General features: G+C 40.1%; 1 protein-coding gene across 5 annotated transcripts in view; it reads right to left on the reverse strand.

Annotated features, from left to right (window-relative positions):
• The window catches only part of rgs3a (regulator of G protein signaling 3a), a 100253-nt gene that overhangs the window by 59258 nt on the left and 19144 nt on the right, over nucleotides 1–21851 (reverse strand). For 4 of the 5 annotated variants that reach the window (XM_055231622.1, XM_033989116.2, XM_033989114.2 and 1 more), the window contains 2 exons: nucleotides 21521–21632; nucleotides 16093–16136 (listed from right to left, as the gene is read on the reverse strand). In XM_055231622.1, the coding sequence (XP_055087597.1) occupies nucleotides 16093–16136; nucleotides 21521–21632 (156 nt within the window). Of the gene's footprint in view, nucleotides 1–8151; nucleotides 8216–16092; nucleotides 16137–21520; nucleotides 21633–21851 lie in introns of those variants that run through there. The other variant, XM_055231624.1, reaches the window with a different exon arrangement.

Below are 21851 nucleotides of genomic sequence, written 5' to 3' on the forward strand. Positions count from 1 at the left end.
TGGTACAATTTCTGCTTGGCTCAGTCTGTTTTTCTCATTTTTGTTGCCAGATCCCGTTATTTTTTTTGTTTTTTTTGCCAGATCCTGTTTCTTGGACCCACCTTGCACCTCAGCCTCCGTCCCAGCTTCCTACATGCTCTTGTTTCTCTGTTAAACCTTCCTCCGAGTCTGTATCTATGTTCCCCCGGACGTTACGACACATTTAAAGCGTATTCGTCTTAACTGTGTCCATTCTTGTTCTATTTGCGGTAGAATCCAAGCGCTGGGGCGTTAAATAAAACGTGACTTCCCGTATCCCTCATGTTTCTTATTTACTGCACATATATGAGCAATACAGTACAAAACACTAGAGAATACTGCCTCATATGGACAGGTTTTTCCAGGCAATTCCCCGCTGGCTTTCCCACTTTAGAGCAAACACATCTGTGATGCAGTAGCTGTGGGTCCCAGAGGCGTCCACACACCTGCATCCACAGACACGCACAGGCACAGCACAACGACCCAGCTCCACTAAAGCTCCACTAAAGCCCCACTATGTCACACCACACCGGTCTGACGGCGCGCTCAAAATACTGGCTTTGATGCACACTTGTGAGGTGAGCATGTGTAAAATAAAAAAACAAAACAAACAAAAAAACACGCTGGAGTTGCAGTCTGAACGATGATTCGAGATAAAAGTTGAAATGAGGTAAGTCACGCGTCTTGCTTAATGGCCGTAGGAAAGAGGGACAAACATGAACACTTTGCTATTGTCACATGAATGGAGTAAAAAAAAAAAAACAGGGTCAGGCTAAAAAATGATCTGGTGTAAAATTAGGTTCCACAATCAGGGCAGCCAAAATACACTGGTATAAATCAGACACTCGTTAAACTCAATATGACAAAGGAAACTTTTTCTAGTTCATATCCATAAACTACCACAGCTCTTTATGTCGTGAGAGGCAGAGGCTGGTGCTCTGCTCTGTGCGGACGCAGCAATCGCTTTGACAGGGAACATCTCTTGGCTCTGGCCGGACAGTGAAGGGTTTAGCGTTCACCAGGGAGCGACGGCATTAGCGCGAGTCATACAAACAATATTTATCTACAATAACGTATTTGTCTGAGTCAGAACAAAACTTCTCTGGCTCCGGGTGTAATTCAGGTTTAAAAATAATTCTGTGGAATCTCCCAAACTGTGTGGAAACTAGTCTTTGGGGAATTAGCCCGACTTCACAGCATTTAACTGCATCCGGTCAGTCACGAGGGTAGATGCAGTTCACGGTTCAAGGAAAGGCTCTACTGAATAAAATGTGACATATTTTAGCTGACAGCAGAGACTCAACTTCTTACATTAGTGCATGTATATAAATCCCCTGATCCGAGAGATAAACATGAGAGCTAATGACACCAAATTCAATGAATGGCCCCTGCTCTGCCGTGGAGTGGCTAAAAATACAGACAGCATTTCCCCTTAATCAGATTGATTAAAGTGCTCCTTGGTTGAAGCCCTCCCCTGAGCCATCTGGCACATGAGTTTTCACTGTGTCACTGTATTGCTGTCAACGCGGCTTACCTCAGCTGCTTCAACATTCGTTAGCATGCTTTCCGTGACAGCTAACGTACCTGATACTAGCCCAGGGCAACAGTCGAGGGCCGTGTTTTGACTCCTCCAAATGATAATGGATTTTAAATGTTGCCCCATAGTGAGACACCGAGTTTTGATGCATGAACATGATCTGGGACTATGGACTGCGTGAGATGTAAACTAAGTGAGTGCGACGTCACCACAGCGTTCAGCTCATCGAGGCTAGCAGTTACAGCGGCTAATTTGGTCCCACATTTGGCATTCCGTATCATAGCAACCAAAGAGCCAATCTGGAGCGACGCTGTTGAAGGTAACGCTTAGCAACGCTGTCAATCAAACCTGTTGCTAACGCTACCAGGAGCAACCTCGGAGAAAGAAGGCAGCCGATTTAGCTCCTATTAGCTCTATAGCGTCGGATGCTATCGTCGGTGTTAAACTCGCGGTTGTTGACTTTCCATTACCGTAACTCCGCGACCAATTGTGCGATCATGTAAATTCAAACGGCGTCTCAAAGCAGAGGCGTGGGGCTCTTTAAATATGTTACTGTCGTTACGATAATGTGCTTATGTTGTTCGTTGAAGATGACCAATCAGAGCGCTCCCAGTCAGTTATTTGATGTGTCAAAGGAAAAATAAGGATGGATTTGTAAAATAGAGGTAGTTGTGTGAAAAAAGGCAAACGTACATGCTGATACTTCTTTTAACATGATTTTTATGGCTAAAAAATGGCTTGAATTTACATAAAACAATTGGTTGTGGAGTTACGGTAATGGAAAGTCCACAACCGCGAGTCTATCGGTAGCAATAGCATCCGACGAACATTTAAGACCAAAATGACGAGTTGATGGAGCAGGAAGCGCAGCCCATAATCACTTCCTGTTTGGAACGTGGCGGCTAGCAGGTTAGCTATGTCCATTTACATATACAGTCTTATTTTTGGGACATTAGGAGAGAAATGCATGAATGTTAAAGCAACAATCTCCATCCTATATCATGTAAATATCAAACTAAAATCCATATTCCTCCCCCAAACAATTACTTTACTAAATATATGTATTACTAACAAGCAAACGAGGGGCAGTGACGTCCTAGTAAAAGTTTCTTAAAGGGCAGAACCTGCTGACAGGCTGAAGCACGAGTGGACTAGCCACCTGACAGGTCCAGCTGGTGTGAGGGAGACAAAACAAGACACTGTCAGGTCACTGCTCTCAATTCATACCCTTCAAAATTACCGGTACAGGCTGCGAGCTGTCACATTTTTCTCTAGTGAACGTCCATCAAATAACTGTAGAAATAACACACCTGGAACATCGAGTCAACGCCACGGCTGTAAAAAACCCGTGGGAACAGATTGTTATCGGTGCATTTTGTCTGTACCATTTTCAGGAATATATAGTTGTAAATACTGTACATCTTTAAGGGCAGCAGAGGGGGCGGAGACAGAGACGGCGTTAGATCAAAGGGTACGTCTCTATAGGCCGTACACGCTGCCACAGCATGATGCCCAGTTAGTCACGGTGCAAACACTGGGGCAGCTATTGTGTCTGCTCCCGACGTCACATCACAGTTAGTTACGGGTCAAACCACCACCATAGCCTTATAATCAAATCATCTTATCGAATCAGTAATAGTGATGTCGTCAGCGCTGCTCTTGTCACAAGCCCGGAGACCTCAATCATCTTCTCCTCCTCCGGGGCTTTTGTACGTGGTCAGCAGTGTGGAGAATGGATGAGAGAGGTCAAATGTAAGAAAAAAACAAACTGGAATACGTTTTTCTGTGGTGGAGAACTTCTTAATGGAGGTAAATTATAAATGTAAATCAGTTGACGTACTACTACTACATTCTATTTTGACCATAGACTGTGTATAAAAATGACATAAAATGGACATAGCTAACCTGCTAGCCACCTCGTAACAAACAGGAAGTGATCGTGAGCTGTGCTTCTGGCTCCAATTCACTTTACATTAGAAAACTGTGGATAGTCTCTCTGTACCTGCTGCTGTCAGACTTGTCATTTTGGTCTTAAAATGTTCGTATTAACCCGCTCTACATGATCCTGGGGTTTTTATTTCGCTATTACGTCCATAGCTCAAGATGTGAACATTAATAACAGACAAATCAGGCGCCTTTTGTCCCTGGGGTCAGCGTTAGCGACAGGTTTGATTGACAGCGTTGCTAATCGTCCGTTCCAGCGAGCAGAAAGAGGCGTTAGCTTCAGCATCCTCGCTCCAGATTGGCTCTTTGGTTGCTATGATACTCACGGTTTGATTTCCAAATACAGACCTCGGCTCTAAATTGTCCGTTATAACCGCTCTAGCCTCGACGCGCTTCATTTGACTGGAGCCGACCGCTGTGGGTGACGTCACACTCACTTAGTCCACGTCTTTGCACAGTCTGTGGTTTTGACTGTATGTTTCCTTAAAAGGAGACATCCAAGGCTTGATTAATTAGAACATTTCTGGTTGCACCTTTTTGTTGCTTCCACCCACGATGATTTACTTTTCCTGAGTAATCGCTTTTGGATTAAAAAAAAAAAAGATTAGCAGCTGCAGTATCAGTTTATATTATGTTTTGCCAAATTGTTTTATCCGTTTATCAGTCTCAAACCATAACATCTTCATAACATGTTCATGAGTCTTCCAGAGGGTCAGACGGAGGTGAGAAGGTCCAGGTCTACTTCTCATGGCTGACTGTCTTATGACTCGCTACAGATATTATTGTTCCTATTCCAAGTAACGCTATGACGTCAGCATCTTGTGATATTCTGACCCAAATACCCCATAATTATAAATAACACCAAAATGGACACAAATCTCCTCTATTTTAAGCTATGTAAACATATTTTAATTTAATTTTAACTCGACACGGTGCCTTTCCCACACTGGTGCAGCGGTTTGTTGAGACATAACATTCATGAAAGTAGCATGTCCGTTTAAATCCTTTGGCCTCAGCTCTTATAGTTGTTAAAGAGGATGATGAGCACATGACACTGCCTGGAGAAACCTTTCTAAAGTCATTCTGTTTTCACCCAAATTCCTCATTTCATTCACCCTATTTATAGCCTCTGTTTTCGTGTTTCCTGATCACTCGCCTTTGGCACATAATCACATCAGCTGTGCTTTCATTGTACAAGTTTTGTGTATTTACTGAAGCTTACATAAGACTCGAGGATGCCATCTTATTCATGACAATGGCATTTGCCAGCCAGTCAGAACAAAAAGGTATCTGCCATGACACCAGCAAACCTGATCTGACAAATACTGCAGACAGGGCTGGCTCTAGCTTTCAGGGGGCCCAGAGCTGAATCTGTCTCTGGGGCCCCCGACAGCGGATGCACCTGGCTCAGCTGTTAGTGATTCACATTTGACACATTCCGACTCTGCTCTCATCACTTTGACCCGTTGTATTTGTGTTTTTATGATCAACATCAGACTGAAAACATCCAGAATGTCACAACTCCCACAGTCACAAGAACAGAACACAAACATATACGTTTCTGGTGGATTTTAATGTGTTCCAGTTGGCGACAGTGGGCTGACATTTACATTATAAAGGGGGGGTCCTTGCTCCGGTGTAAACACAGAGCTGCCCTCACCTCTGCCCGACTCAAAAACAAACGTAGCAGCAGCAGATATTTTACTACTATAGATATAAAACAAATGTAATGGTTTGAGATGGACATTTAGGCCGCTGTAAACAAACAAGCCCTGTGTCCAATAAAACTTGATATATTATTTTCAGTATAAATGTATGGACTCTTGGGGGCCCCCTGCTGGCCTCGGGGCCCCAAACAGCTGCTTAGTCTGCTTAGAGTCTGAACCGGCCCTGACTGCAACTTTAGCTTTGTTAAAATAAAAACTATGTGAACTCTTCCATCACTTGTCGATGAATAATTTACACTGCAACAGAAGCAAAACAAAAACAAAATGGTGGAGAATATCTTAGTAGTGAAACCACATGTTGGAGAAAGTCAATCTAAAGTAATCAAAGGTTCAAACTGGACGTCTTTAAGTGATGTAGTTCAGATGAATAGCTATAGTGTAATAAATCACGCTGAAACTTTAGTGTACGCCGCAAGTTGTGGTTTAAGAGGCGGCAGGTGGGGACTCAGTTCAATAAGACCCGAGAGGGACTGCTCCTGCCACGTTGGTTATCGATAGACTCCATAAAGTAGGCATTCTGCTGACATGAGCCTCTGGACACACATTACTCACAGAGGTTGTATGTCACTGTACGTCATGAAGTCAGAGAAGATTTGAAACCACTTGACCACATCTACAAAACACTCCATAATACTTACATTGATTTTACTTTTTAACACCTGATTTTGTTAAGTTACATACAATTTTATTCTTAACTAATGCTCCATGCTGTGATATTTTAAATAAACAAAATTGGAAATGCATAGAAGAAACAGTTATGCGTTGTCAGGTAACGCAGTCAAAGTTTTGTGTTTCGCACATTGCTCCAAACTATAAATACTGTGACCTTTTCCTGCGCAGATCTCAGAACAAATACAGTATTTGTATGCAAAGCACTGCATGCACCACACCGGGCTGATCACACAGCACCCTTACCGCTCACCAGCCTACACAGACACGCACACACGCACGCACACAGACACGCACGCGCACACACACACACCACCACTGTGATTTCACCTAGTTTGGCTCACGCTCCCAGTCCTGTGCATCTCTTTCTATCATCGCATTAGATCTGAGATATTAGATGACACAGATCTTTCATAGACTTTATATAAACGGGTGTAGCTAACATGCTAGCGCCGCATTACAAACAGGAAGTGATCACGGGCGCGCTTCCGGGTCCATCAACTGTGTCCCCTCTCTCTGTCATTTTGGTCTTAAATGTTCGTATTAACCCTCTACATGATCCTGGGGTTTTTATTTCACTATTGTGTCTGTAAATCAAGATATGAACGTTAATAACAGACAAATCAGACGCTCGAGGTTTGATTGACAGCGTTGCTAAGCACTGCTAAACGAGCGGAGCGGGCGGGAAGGGGCGTTTACCTTCAATATCCTCGCTCGGGATTGGCTCTTTGGTCGCTATGATACTCGCAGTCAGAAATCCAAATATATAGCTCCAAATTAGCCGCTATAACTGCTAGCGTCGATTAGCTTCATTTGACTGGAGCTGAGCGCTGTGGTGACGTCACACTCACTTAGTCCACGTCTTTATCCAGTCTAAATGCGCTAAAATGACACTGACAAATAGAAAACGTAATGTACAGTGCTGTCGACGTCTAACCTCTGGGGGGATGACGTAAGAGGCGTTAGTCAGTGGAGATTTAAGTGGAGATTTCAGATTCAGGGATTGATAGCCATTAGTGATTAAGAGGTGATCTCATTGAGCCAATTAGACGCTAACAGCCCCCACGAAAAATTCTAAGAAGAAAAACGACAAATGAGTGACAAGGCACCTCTCAGCTTTTTGTTTTACATTAGCACTCATTAGGAAACCGCAGAGGCACAATTACAGTTTGTTTTGGTACAATTTGAAACAGCAAATCAGCCATGAAAAAACAGCAAACAGCAAGTCTATGCTGAGGGCACTGTTTGGATAAGAAAGTCAGTCCAAGTTAAACAATGTCCGTCGCATCAGTTTTTTCAACCTTGTATTTCAGACTGGTCCCTGCACGGAAGAGCAAAAAAATAAATAAAAAAAACTTTGCACAATCTCTATACATCCAAGTAGCACTCCTGCCCTAACAGTTTTGCATTGTCAAATAAAAGTTAATGTTTGACTTATACAATTTTTGGTATATTATTATTATTTTTATTATTACTTTATTTATTTATTTATTTTATTATGTCAATCTCTAAGTAGCACTCCTGCACTTATGGTTTTGCATTGTCCAGTACAAGTTAATGTTTGACTTACACAATTTTTGGTATATTTATAGGTTGTAAAAATGTATTATTATTATTACTTTTATTTTTTTTATGATTATCTTTAATTATTATTATTTTTTTATTATGTCAATCTCTATCTATTCCAAGTAAGACTCCTGCCCCTATAGTTTTGCATTGTCCATTATAAGTTAATGTTTGAGCGTTACACAATTTTTGGTATATTTATAGGTTGTAAAAATGTATTATTATAATTTTTTTGTAATTTAATTTATTTTATTTTTTTTTTATTATAAGCTTTTTTATTATTATGTAAATCTCTATACATCCAAGTAGCACTCCTGCCCCTACAGTTTTTCCTCGTCCATTGCAAGTTAATACAAGTTACAGTCTTACACAATTTTTGGTATATTTACAGATTGTAAAAACTTAATATATATATTTTTTATTATTTTATTTTTTATTACATCATTCTCTTCCATCCACATCCAAGTAGCACTTCTGCCCCTACAGTTTTGCATTGTCCAATACAAGTTAATGTTTGAACGTTACACAATTTTAGGTATATTTGCACATTGTAAAAACTTCCAATGTTTTTATTCTATTATTTAAATTTATTTTTGATTACATCCTGACTACAAAACCTAAACAAACTCACATAATGCTGAATAATCGTACTGTAAAGTTTCTCCCCAGCCAGCGGAGCAGATCACTTACATCTCCAGTGTCAGACAGTAGATGCTGCTGAAGTGAACTCGATTCCCTGATAAACTTTCTCTTCTTAGGCCCGGCGCGGTCAGCCACGTTGCCCATGTTGACCTGATGACTAACAGATGACCCTTTGAGTTCCACTTGTCAAAAACGCTCTCAGCTCTGTCCTCGCTACGCTGTGCACCTGCCCAAAGGATTCTCGCTTTCTTTCCTCTTGCGTCACTCACACAAAGACACGCCACCTTCACACCCCCCGTCCACACACACCCCACATCTACACGTTTTAAAAATCTGGGTTAGATCGACTCTGAGCTTCTGAGCTACAGCTAAAATAGGATGACCTCCAGCAACAGAAGGAGAAGGGCAGAAGGAGGAAGGAGAGCGGACGATAGTAAGAGCTCAAAATGAAGACAAATTTATACAACGAGGAAGTGTGCCGCGGCTAAAACGAAGTCTGGCCTTTGGGACCAAAGTGGAAGCAAACACAGATGGTGAGAAGCAATAAACGGAGGAGGAAGAAGAGGAGGAGAAAGGAGGAGAAAGGAGGAGGAGAAGGAGGAGAAGGAGGAGTGTCGCGTCTGAAACGAAGTCTGGCCTTTGGGACCAAAGTGAAAGCAAATACAGATGGTGAGAAGCAATAAATGGAGGAGGAAGAAGAGGAGGAGAAAGGAGGAGAAAGGAGGAGGTAGAGGAGGAGGAGGAGAAGGAGAAGAAGGAGTAGAAGGAGGAGTGCCGTGTCTAAAACGAAGTCTGGCCTTTGGGACCAAAGTGGAAGCAAACACAGATGGTGCGAACCAATAAAAACGGAGGAGGAGAAAGAGAAGGAAGAGAAGGAGATGGAGGAAGAGGAAGCAGAGAAGGAGGAAGAGAGGGAGATGGAGAAAGAGGAGAAGGAGGAGGAGAAAGAGGAAGAGGCGAAGGAGGAGGAGAAGGAGATGAAGAAGGAGGAGGAGGAAGAAGAGAAAGAGGAGAAGAAGAAGATGAAGGAGGATAAGAAAGAAGAGGAGGAGGAGAAGAGGAAGACAATGAAGGAGGAGGAGAAGGTAAAGAAGGAGACTAAGTGACCGTGACGTCACCCACAGCGTTCGGCTCCAGTCAAATGAAGCTCATCGAGGCCAGAGCAGGTACAGCAGGTATCATAGCAACCAAAGAGCCAATCAGGAGCGAGGCTGTTGAAGGTAACACCTCTTCTCACCTGCACTGCTGGTTTGGCAAGGGGGCAACGCTGTCAATCAAACCTGTCGCTAGGAGTGACCTCGGGGAAAGAAGGACCTGATTTGTCTGTTATTAATGTTCATATCTTGATTTACAGACACAATAGTGAAATAAAAACCCCAGGATCATGTAGAGGGTTAATACGAACATTTAAGACCAAAATGAGCAGCAGTTAAAGAGAGAGGGGACACAGTTTTTACATACAAAGTAAATTGGAGTCGATGGAGGTTGAAGCTCTGCCCATGACTATGTCTGTCGTCACCTCCAAGAAGAAGTAAAGCTCAAATGTGATAAGGCATCATTTTAATATTGGCTGTAAAAAATGCTAATTCTGTCTGTGTCTGTGCAGTTGGTACATGATGTTTAATGTTTATTACAAACCTGAAACACAGTTTACTAAACCAGGACTAAACCAGGACTAAACCAGGATTAAACCAGGACTAAAGCAGGACTAAAGCAGGACTAAACCAGGACTAAAGCAGGACTGAAGCAGGACTAAAACAGGACTAAACCAGGACTAAACCAGGACTAAACCAGGACTAAAGCAGGACTGAAGCAGGACTAAAACAGGACTAAACCAGGACTAAACCAGGACTAAAACAGGATTAAACCAGGACTAAACCAGGACTAAACCAGGACTAAACCAGGACCAAACCAGGACTAAAGCAGGACTAAACTGGGACTAAAGCAGGACTAAAACAGGACTGAACCAGGGCTAAAGCAGGACTAAAGCAGGACTAAACTGGGACTAAAGCAGGACTAAAGCAGGACTAAAACAGGACTAAAACAGAACTAAACCAGGATTAAACCAGGACTAAAGCAGGACTAAAACAGGACTGAACCAGAACTAATACAGGACTAAACTAGGATTAAACCAGGACTAAACCAGGACTAAACCAGGACCAAACCAGGACTAAAGCAGGACTAAAGCAGGACTAAACTGAGACTAAAGCAGGACTAAAACAGGACTAAACCAGAACTAAACTAGGACTAAACCAGGACTAAACTAGGACTAAACCAGGACTAAACTAGGACTAAACCAGGACTAAACCCAGACTAAACATGGGCTAAACCGGGAATAAACCGGAACTAAAGCAGGACTAAACCAGGACTAAACCAGGTCTAAACCAGGTCTAAACCAGGACTCAGTTCTGTTTAGCTGCATATGCCGGAGAGAGTTTTATTCTGGACTCGTCTCTTTTAATGTTACTTTTATGAAGATTATTCATGTTTTGGTTGGTTGTATTGTGATTTCGATGTCTTTTTTATCCTGTAAAGCTCTTTGAATTACATTGTGTATTAATTGTACTGTACAAATAAACTTGCCTTGACTAAAAATACTCTGTTACATGTGATTCTCTCAAATAACTGGACAACTATGTAACACAACTGAATAAATTAATCCCTATTTTCCTCTCACTGCTGATGGTAACATGGTAATCAATGCTCTTTTGTCCTTTGCCAATGTTTGTATCGTTAGAGCCGATCGATAATACATATAGTACAGTGATTATTGTCTGAGACTGAATAATGACACACAAGTAGCGCATGAACTCGCCTATATGGATATTGAATACACAATAAAGATCACATGTGTCCGATCATTAGATGCGATCGCTCATATGAAAAACCACACACTGTAATCCTTTGCTGCTGGTTTATATTTCTAATGTTCCTTTATGTTAAACAGCAAGATATTTTCAGTCTGACCTCTACCCCTTTTACTGTTTTTATCTGTTTGTCATTCCGAGCTTGTGACCTTTGTACACAGGCCTGAAAGAGCAATTCAATTAGAGTCGATCACTTTACACTTCACGCTGAACACACACACAAACACACACGATGGGGGCCGGGGTCAGAGCGCACACTTCAGTAACATCTCCTCCTTATCAGCAGAACGCACTCCAGACCCATGTGGGCGCTCACTCTAAACACGCAGCGTCCTGTAGTCTAATCTGGACTTTAAGATTTAAGTGACAGAGATTTATCCTGCGTTGTGTCCAGTAGGTTAGACAACTGTAACGTCCTGATCACTGTCCTCTCCAAACGAGTCTTAAGACAGAACAGAACATCCAGAACATCCAGAACATCCAGAACATCCATAACATCCAGAACATCCAGAACAGAACATCCAGAACAGAACATCCAGAACACTGCAGCTCGGGTCAGGACTAGAACCAGGAAGTACTTCACACACGTGTCCTGTGCTCAGAGAATAGCAGCTCTGTTTGTGAACAAGTCTCTCCATGGACCAGCACCAAAAACATCTCCCACATGTCAGTGCCATATGAACCATCTCACATGAGGAGGACTAAACCAGGACTAAACCAGCACTAAACCAGGACTAAACCAAGAGTAAAACAGAACAAAACCAGGACTAAACCAGGACTAAACCAGGAGTAAAACAGAACAAAACCAGGACTAAACCAGGAGTAAAACAGAACAAAACCAGGACTAAACCAGGACTAAACCAGGACTAAACCAGGACTAAACCAGGAGTAAAACAGAACAAAACCAGGACTACACCAGGACTAAACCAGGACTAAACCAGGACGAAACGAGGACTAATCCAGGACGAAACAAGGACTAAACCAGAACTTTTGTGCAGTTTAAACCTGTCTCACTTCCTGAAGATGTGACTCAGGCCTCGACTTTGACAATATTTAAATCCAGACTCAAACGGTTCTGTTTATCTGCTGTGACTGAAAGGGTTTATTCTGCCTCTTCTCTTTTAATATTCATGATATTATTATTATGTTATTTATGTTTTAATCTATTATATTTTAATGTCTTTCTTATTGTGTAAAGCACTTTGAATGCCTTTGTGTACATATTGTGCTATAGAAATAAACTTCCCCTGCCTTACACGCTGCATCAGGTCAATAACTTGGTAAAGAGGCCTTGATTGCTAAACAAAAATAGTCTGTCCCTTGATGTCTCGCTGGCACATTGTAGTCCCCACTAGACTCTCTGGTGAGGAGGAAAAATAGGCCATGGCCGATTCATAGGTGCTGGTCCGACACACATTATGTATGTAAGGACCGGGTGGCGTATTGCAGCAGTTTGTGTCGGCTCCCTCGGGTCCCGAATAAACTGCTGACAGGACCGTCACTTTTAATGGATGACGGCAAATAGGTGTGTGCAATTGTGTCAGAGATGCTGACAAGATAGTGACGGGGGGAAGCTGAGACAAACTAAAAAGTCAGCCAAAAAGTACAGTCCTCCTCGACGCTGCAGACGACACAAAAAGATGCTTTCTTCTGATTTACTGTCAAAAGGTCAAAGGTCGCTGTTTGAAGCTTTTGGATAAGATCATGAGGGACTTGACTTTGACTAAACAAAACTAGAGTTGGTTTGTCACATTTTTATACAGCGCTTTTCCTCCTTCAAGGGACTCAAAGCGCGTTACATCAAGGAAGCACTGATGGGTTAAATGTCTTGCTCAACCAATGATGTTTATGTCAAGAGCAGGATTTGAACCGACAACTTTCAGCTCTACCAACCGAGTCACTGGCTGTTACGCCCCAGCCCATGTGACGACAGGGAAGTAACAAAAGGAACTAATATGGAAAAAGGTAAAGTAAGAAGTAATTTAATGAACAGGGATGTTAAACTAAACAAAATGGGATCTAAAAATATTGAAACATGTGGGACCTTGCAAGATTCAAAGAAAAATAAAGGTAAAGTTAACTAAAAAACACAAATTTGTCATGTGTTTTAGTTAACTTTACCTTTATTTTTGTTTAAACCTTGCAAGGTACCGTCCGTTTCAATATTTTTAGACCCCATTTTGTTTAGTTTACCCTTTACATCCCTGTTGGTTAAATTACTTCTTACTTTTACTTCTTACCATTTTCCATCTTGTTTCTTTTGTCACTTCCCTGTCCACACATGAGCTGGATCGTAAACAAATTGGGGAAAGTGGACACACACAGGGACACACACACGAAACATAATGAACAAATACAAACAATAAAAAGAACTTAAGGCTTCAGAGCTGTAACACAGACGCCCGAGTTCCTGTTTAACACACCACCTCGAGATGTTGCTATAAAAACTATGATTGCACGAGCCAAAATACACACACCGAGTCTGACCTGGAGTTATAATCATTTTAAACTGTTGTGTTTGTTTCCTTATGGCTAAATTAGATACTACTGTATATGGAGAAAAAGAGCAGCCAGATGGAAATGTATAAAGCTAAGTTTAGTCCTGTACATTTATTTACGTCTAACAACTGAATGAGCTGCTTTGTGGCTCCTACACAAGTTGAACGATTTACCAGGAGCTTTTTTAGCTGCTCAACTCCCTCTTTCCCCCGTGGCTCTGTACAAACCCTGTTACCTGCTGAATAATACTGCCATGCATTGTGTATTTTATGTCCTGTGGGGTTTTTACGGTGAAAATTCCTGGGAAAGGCGTAAAATTAAATCATACGCAGCTAATGAGGTTACACTGCATATTTTATATAATGGTGCCAAGTTTGTGATCATGTGGACAAATGTAAATATTAGAGGTGTGCAAAAGTATCGAAATATTGTATAGTTTAATTTAATGATGCAGGATGGATATCGTGGGCTGCTGTATCGATATTTTTTTTCATATATTTTACTAAATTAAATCTGTTGTGAGGCTTGTTTACAGGAAAGAAACGTGTTTATGCAATACTTTTGACATTTGATTGACTGTTTTGATGATTAAAATAGGTGTGTTTCATATTAGCACTGGTTTAACAAAGACTTTTAGTATCACAGTTGTTTTAGTCGATATGTTTTGATCCTTCAGAGCCGTTAAACTGTCTCTGTGTAAATGTAAACGTGGAGCTCGTATAAACTGTGGATGAATAATATTGACCAATGAAACAGTCTGATGTGTGCTTCTAGTTAGCAAAATGCACTTGGTTATGTTCATTCATCTTCAGTAAACAGAAGATAAATGCTCCATTAATGTTTATTTTTTAATGTTTATTTTTCATTAAGGGTCACGAAAGCCTTTATTTTCCACAGAATCGTATTGAATTAATTTGAAATATATCGTATTGTATCCAATCAAAAAAAAAAAGTACTGCATCGAGATATGTATCGTATCGTGGCCTGTGTATCAAGGTTTGTATTGTATTGGCAAAATCTAAATGACATCCAGCCTTAGTCAATATGTTTATATACGATTAGGATGGACAAGTAAAGGACATTGTCCACTGAAGCACAGAGTCATTACAACTGTTACTGTGGTTAATGATAAAAGAAACTGGACAAAAGCAGCATTAGGGGCTTGAATGATTACACCAACTATGACTGAGGCACAATTCACACTTACTGCAGCTCATTAGACCCACAAACAGAAACTCTAAACAAACAGGTGTGTTAGCTTCAGTGTCGTCAGCTCCTCCCTTCAGACAGATACAAGTGTCCAGCAGTGATCTGACCACAACTGAAGAAGGAACGGCTTGGACGAGCAGCGAAACGTCTTCACTCCTACAACTTTATGCCCAGTTGATAGATTTTATATTTTTCTTTTACTATGGATCAGACCTGGACGACGACAAAACATCCATCAAAAATACAATTTAATTTAACTGCTACATTTTATTTTCTTTTTTTATCTGTGTTTTTTAATTTTGTTTTATTTTATTATTTTGTTTTGTTTTTTATTTTATTTTATTATTTTGTTTTGTTTTTTTGTTTTATTTTATTTTATTTTATTATTTTATTTTGTTTTATTTTATTATTTTATTTTGTTTTATTTTATTATTTTGTTTTGTTTTGTTTTATTTTATTTTTTTATTTTATTTTGTTTTATTTTATTATTTTGTTTTGTTTTGTTTTGTTTTATTTTATTCTATTTATTTTATTTTATTATTTTGTTTTGTTTTGTTTTATTCTATTTATTTTATTTTATTGTTTTGTTTTATTTTATTTTATTCTATTTATTTTATTTTTTATTAATATTTTTGTATACATTTTAACACACATTTTAACCCCTCCCATCGTCCCCCCTCCCCTACAGGTGGCACCAGGCGAGCACAGGAACAGAACACAACTGTTACACACACAAATACATTAAGATTATCACATTCATACACATTCATACATCCTCACACACACACACACACACACACATTTCTACCATGACACTGAAGCCAATTAACCTCCAGAGAAACCACGACATGCAAAGTCTACGAACTAAAAAACTAAAAAACTGACTTCAGACTGATCATACTTCTCAGCATCCTTGCAACAGAAAACAAAGACACTACCTCCCCCTACAGAGACTTTCATGAACTGCAAGTGCTTGAACTCAAACCACACATAAACTCTGTTATTGTGTCACTGAAGACGGCAGATTATTCACCTTTATCTAAACATCTAAACTCTTAAGATCGGGCTGTGCATGTAGATGTCATTAGGTTTTTATGATCCGCTGTGAAGGTGAAGTTAAAATATCACCCACGCCCACATAAACACGGACACAATGATTAGCTTAGGGTTTCTGCTTGTGAGAAATATTTAAAGTACATCATGGAGAGATTGTCCTCAGAGATAGAGAGTACATCAACAAAGACATTTTTATTAGATCTGGCTGCTAACCCTAATGTATCTCAGTAATTTCATTTCCAGTGCAGTCAATTGTCCCTCTGGTTCAGAAATAAGATCTGCTTCTTTTTTTTTTTTCCTTTCCATTCGTATTTCCTCTCAGGACACACAGAGCACACAGTGAAAACACGACTCTCACCTCCGTCATGTGGATCAGGTAGAATCTCAGCTCTTCAACGTAATCTGGAAAACAAAGACAGATGTTTAATGAAATGTTTTGTTTTATTGTGTGTTATTGTGTGATGTTCAGGTCAAAAAACATCTACATCGTTTCTATTAATTGACAGAACATTCTTTAAACATACTGTGTATATTGTGAGTACCGTAAATTTCGGACTACAGAGCGCACCTTGATATAAGCCGCACCAGCTAAATTTGAAGAGAAAATCAATTTTGTACATATATAAGCCGCACCTGAATAAAAGCCGCAGGTTTTCATATTGTAACATGAGACATTTACACAGAAAGACGGTGCACCGACACGCTTTTTTTAAACTGTGCCTGAAAATTGGCACCAACACGACAACAACACGGGATGAACACATCTGCAGGTTTAGAAAATAAAGCTGCACCAACACGGAAAATCTGCTTTTATTTCCTCTGAAAACTTTTGTCGTCTTTTTACATTGACCAAGTTGGATTCATTGATGTCGAGCTTACGTGCAGTGGCTCTATTTCAGGGGTCGGCAACTCGCGGCTCCGGAGCCGCATGCGCCTCTTTCAGCCTCATACTGCGGCTCTGCGTGGCTTGGGAACTGACACACACACAGCTCAGTCCTGCGTAAAGAGCCCTGATTTTCAGACGTTGTGCGCACAGGGGTCAGGACCAACTTTGGCCCGTCCCTAATGACACACTAATAAGCTCGTCCGTAGATGTATCATGAAAATCCTGCTGGAAATCGCCACAGAAATCTATTTGATGTAGTAGCAAGTTTATTATCTGCTCTTGTCTCCGCGGTGACGTATCACGTATAACACATCAGACACGACGCACAAAAGTAGAGCCACAAGCGAGTGAAAATGAGCCAAAACAATAGTCTTTGGAGAGCTTTTTAACAAAGGGGAAAAGGACAACTGAGGAGCCAGAAGAGGAGACTACGACCTCCAAGAAAAAGAAAGATAAATTTAACAGACAATGCCTACTTAAAATCTGGGTTTGTCGCTACAGGTGACTCACGCACAGAGTCCGCTCTGCGTAACATACGGGAAAAGCAAATAAGGCAATGAAACCTTCAAAACTGCTTTGGCACATGGAGAATAAGCACCTGGGATTAAACGATACGCTACGAGTTTTTTTGTTGTTGTTTTTTTAAAGAAACTGCGGAGTAGAGTAGACATAATCACATAATCAGCGCGATGCATGATGCAGCGGTTTGGTGAGTTGTATTTTTTTAATGCACTTAAGTTGTTTTTGCCATATTTATCTGCCACGTGTAGAAGGCTTGTCCGTGAAAGTAAAACCTACATTATTCCGTTACATTATTGTTATTATACAGTGTTATCTTCATTTTAGATGTCAAAAAGTATTTGCGGCTCCCAGTGTTTTATTTTATGTGGAAAGTGGGTCCAAATGGCTCTTTGCGTGTTAAAGGCCGACCCCTGCTCTGTTTCCTTTCTGTTTCTTTATCTTAAAAACTGCATCATATCCATTTCATGATGCGCAAAATGATCGTTCAAAATCAAAACTAGTGAATTCTTCAGAGCAGAATCTTTCCCCACGTCTGTCTCACTTTTACGTTTACAGCTAGAGAGCGCCCCCCAGGGGCCGTTATCCAGTAAAATTCCATATATAAGCCGCACTGCTGTAAAAGCCGCAGGGTTCAAAGCGTGGAAAAAAAGTAGCGGCTTATAATCCGAAATTTACGGTATATGTATATGTGTATGTGACTTAAAAAAGAATGACATCTCAACATAAACTTGCTGCTAGAACCTAAGGAGCACAGTAAGTGTCTATTTAACTTCCCGAGAACACATTTTCTAGGCCACAATGCTAATTTTATTAAGAAGAAGAACAGCAACAATGCAAAAAATATTCAATTTAGACATTTTTTAAGAGTTTAGAATGTTCAGAATATTTTTTATTTAAATTTTTTTGTTAAAGTCACATGTCTGCTCCTGTTTGCAGCTCTTCAAATGAGACGCATTGTTCCAAGAGACACAACTGTTGTTTCTCATTTTGTTTTTATTCAGGACAAATGTTGCTGTTTCAGGCACTTAATAAATAGTTTTTGCAAATCATTATTCAAATATTCTATCAAAATAATTAAAATGTAGAGTGCATGTCCTCATACTCACATGTGGACATCATTTTCCTCATAATGTAAAAAGATAATCGTTTGTTTTTACTCTCATCAGGTCCAATCAGCCCAAATAACAGAAATTAATAAAGCCACGGAAGAACTCGGGTTTTAGGAGGTTAAGTTTTATTCACACTGTCCATTTTCTGGTATTTTTTATAAAGTTTCAGTGTTTTTCATGACACTCAAAGATGCGTCACACAACTCAAGACAGATAAAACCCAAAGAAAAGAAACAGATTTAAAAAAAGGAGGCGGGTTTTGAGTGTTTTTCTGAAGATGGTGAGTTTGGATGAGCGTCTGATGTGTTTGGTCAGGGGGCTCCAGCGGACAAGACCCTGTCCACCTCAGGGTCTTACGTTTCGTCCTGATGGGGGAGACACGGGGTGGGGATCAGCTGGTGGGTGGGTGTGTGCTGTGGAGGAGCTCAGAGAGGAGGGTGGGGGGGTTTGTACTCGTGTTGATCAGCAGATGTCACTGTTGTATCGTTGTAGTTCTGTGCTCGTGTTTGTGGATCATAAAAACGTTTGACCCTTCACATTTTTATATTAGATTACTCATCGTGTAATGTTGTGTAGAAAAAAATCCTTTGACATTCCGACAATCGTAACTTCTTGATGTGGTTTGCAGCAAAGTTTAACTCACTATTACCCAATTCCCACGGTTTTCAGGATAGAATCGAGGTGACAGGAAGACAGGAAAGCCCTTGCATTGGACATGTACTTTGTCATTTATGCACTCGCTACACACACACACGCACACAAAAACACACGCTGAAACAAACACAATCCCCCGGCGCCTCTTTCCTGACTGACGCTGCTGAAGACTAATAACAATGACAGGCAGCAGGACGCCTCTGTGACTGTGTGACAGAACAAAAAAGCTGCACACACAAACCCAAATACATCCACTCCCTCTGATATCATGGGTGAGGGGCGGAGGTTCGAGTGGCCGAAAGAGGAGGCCAAAAACGCCATTACGGTTTGATACAGGACAATCACTGGTTTAATAGTGTTACAGATGCTTGAGTGGATAAAAATGGCATTATGCAGCACTCTGAAAAGCTACGCAAAAAGACAAGAAGTAATGGAAGACTGAATTATTAATGCAACAAGCCAAGTGAAAAAAAAGTCCTGGGTAAGTCGTTGCCGAGCAGAAACACGCGATTCTGTTACTTAAGTAGATGTAAGTGGGTTGTTGATAATCACTTGTTACATGTGAACAATTATTCACATCCAGCTCTAATCATTTGCGTCCCATCAAGATGAAAAGATTGCTATTTAATTACAGGTCTCTAATGGTGCAAACTGTGCGCTCCACCCTTGACTCCGGACCCATGCCATGCCTTTGCCAGCCCATCCAAACAAAGATGTTTACAGTCTTTGAGTTTCCTCAGGCTGTGTGTGCCTTTCTCTGCCAAACCATTCTCTCAGTGCATCTAACAGGAGGTCAGTGTTTACTCTGTGGTGGGAGAAAACCAACCAAAATTTATTTCCTAAATATGCATAAGTCATTTTTTTCATTTTGGCAAGTAAAAGCTGCATCCGTAGGTGTCATTTTCACCGTCCTCAGTCAGCCAGAAAGATCGTTACGGTCAAAAGTCATCCTAAGTCACCGTGTTGCAGCTGCAGTTTATTTTTCGATTTCCTTGACAACCTTGAAAAATAACTCATGCTAGGAAGAGGCTAACGGTATCATTGTTAATTTTTATTTAGATTATTATGAAATATTAGCAGTCGGCTCTAAGTTAAAGAAGCTCAGTTTGAAGCAGTTCTAATTTGAGACCATTTAATATTTGGATCCCGTTTGTACATTAATATACGAGTGTAAACCTTGAGTGTAGCCGTTTTAAACTTTTTAGATGTCGGCCGTAGACTGTGTGAAGAAGTGGACTGAGTGAGTGTGACGTCCCCCGCAGCGTTCGGCTCCAGTCAAATGAAGCTCATCGAGGCTCGCGGTTATAGAGGCTAATTAGCAACCAAGCTCCATATTTGGAATTCTGACCGTGAGTATCATAGCAACCAAAGAGCCAATCAGGAGCAAAGCTGTTGACGTTAACGCCTCTTCCCTGTCACGCTGCAACGACGTCAGTCAAACCTGTTGCTAGCGCTGATCTGTCTGTTATTTATGCTCATATGTTGAGTTGCGGACACAATATTGAAATAAAAACCCCAGGATCAATGTAGAGCGAGTTAATACGAACATTTAAGACCAAAATGAGTCTGAAGCAGCAGAGACAGAGAGAGGAGACACAAAAAACAAAAAATAAGCTCTCAAAATAAAAATAAAAAATAACTCAAAATATCAAAAATAAATAAATAAATAAATAAAATAAAAATAACAAAAAAGTTAAAAAATAAACAAAAAAAAGCAACAAAAAAACTGAAAATTTCTAAAAAATAAATAAATAAATAATTTTTTTTAAAAAATAATAATAATATTATAATAATACAAAAAAAATCAAAATAACAAAAAATAAATAAATAAATAAATAAATAAAATGGAAAAAATAAACTCAAAATAAAAACCCCAGGATCATGTAGCGGGTTAATACGAACATTTAAGACCAAAATGAGTCTGAAGCAGCAGAGACAGAGAGAGGAGACACAAAAAACAAAAAATAAACTCTCAAAATAAAAATAAAAAATAACTCAAAATATCTAAAAAAAAAATAAATAAATAAATAAAATAAAAATAACAAAAAAGTAAAAAAAATAAACAAAAAAAGCAACAAAAAACCTGAAAATTTCAAAAAAAAATAATAATAATAAATAAAAATAATAATAATAATAATAATTAAAAAAAAACTCAAAATAACAAAATAAATAAATAAATAAAATGGAAAAAATAAACTCAAAATAAAAACCCCAGGATCATGTAGCGGGTTAATACGAACATTTAAGACCAAAATGACGAGTCTGACAGCAGCAGGTACAGAGAGAGGAGACGCAGTTTTCTTATGTAAAGTAAACTGGAGTCAGGGTTAATGGAGCCAGAAGCACGCCCATAATCACTTCCTATTTGGAACGCAGCGGCTAGCGGGTTAGCTTCGTCCATTTATATAAACAGTCTATGATGTAGCCTTCATTTATATTAGTTAGGTTGTCATTTTTGTCCTACAGAAGTTAAGTTTTCCCAAATATCATTACATATAATAGAGCCCAAAGGAGATAAAAACCCTTCTCCTAAAAGCCCTACATTGTTTTGACTTTACATCTCGCCTCAGCCTTTGTGCACATGGATATATCTATTTGCATTTTGAGACACTCACCGTCTTGTAAGCGCAGGTGTCGCAGGTACAGCGGACTCTGGAGGACGTTGCACCTGCCGGGCTCATCTTCTCGAGTCACTAACATCAGGTCGTTGTAGACAAACACTGTGACCTGGGGATGGGAGGTAACGGCAGGGATAAGACGAAGACAAGCCTCAGACAGAGCGAGTTTGAACTAAATTCAAGTTACGCTCTGCAGAAGTAGTGTAATGTAGGCGTCTGCAAACTCCGCGGAGAGAGGCTAAGTTATGTTTTTATGTTCATTCGAGGAGAAAATTAATGCAAAAAGAAAATACAAAGAATAATGCTCCAAGAGAAACCACTGAATGCA

Source organism: Periophthalmus magnuspinnatus, chromosome 23 (assembly GCF_009829125.3).
Source record: "Periophthalmus magnuspinnatus isolate fPerMag1 chromosome 23, fPerMag1.2.pri, whole genome shotgun sequence".
NCBI lineage: Eukaryota > Metazoa > Chordata > Actinopteri > Gobiiformes > Gobiidae > Periophthalmus > Periophthalmus magnuspinnatus.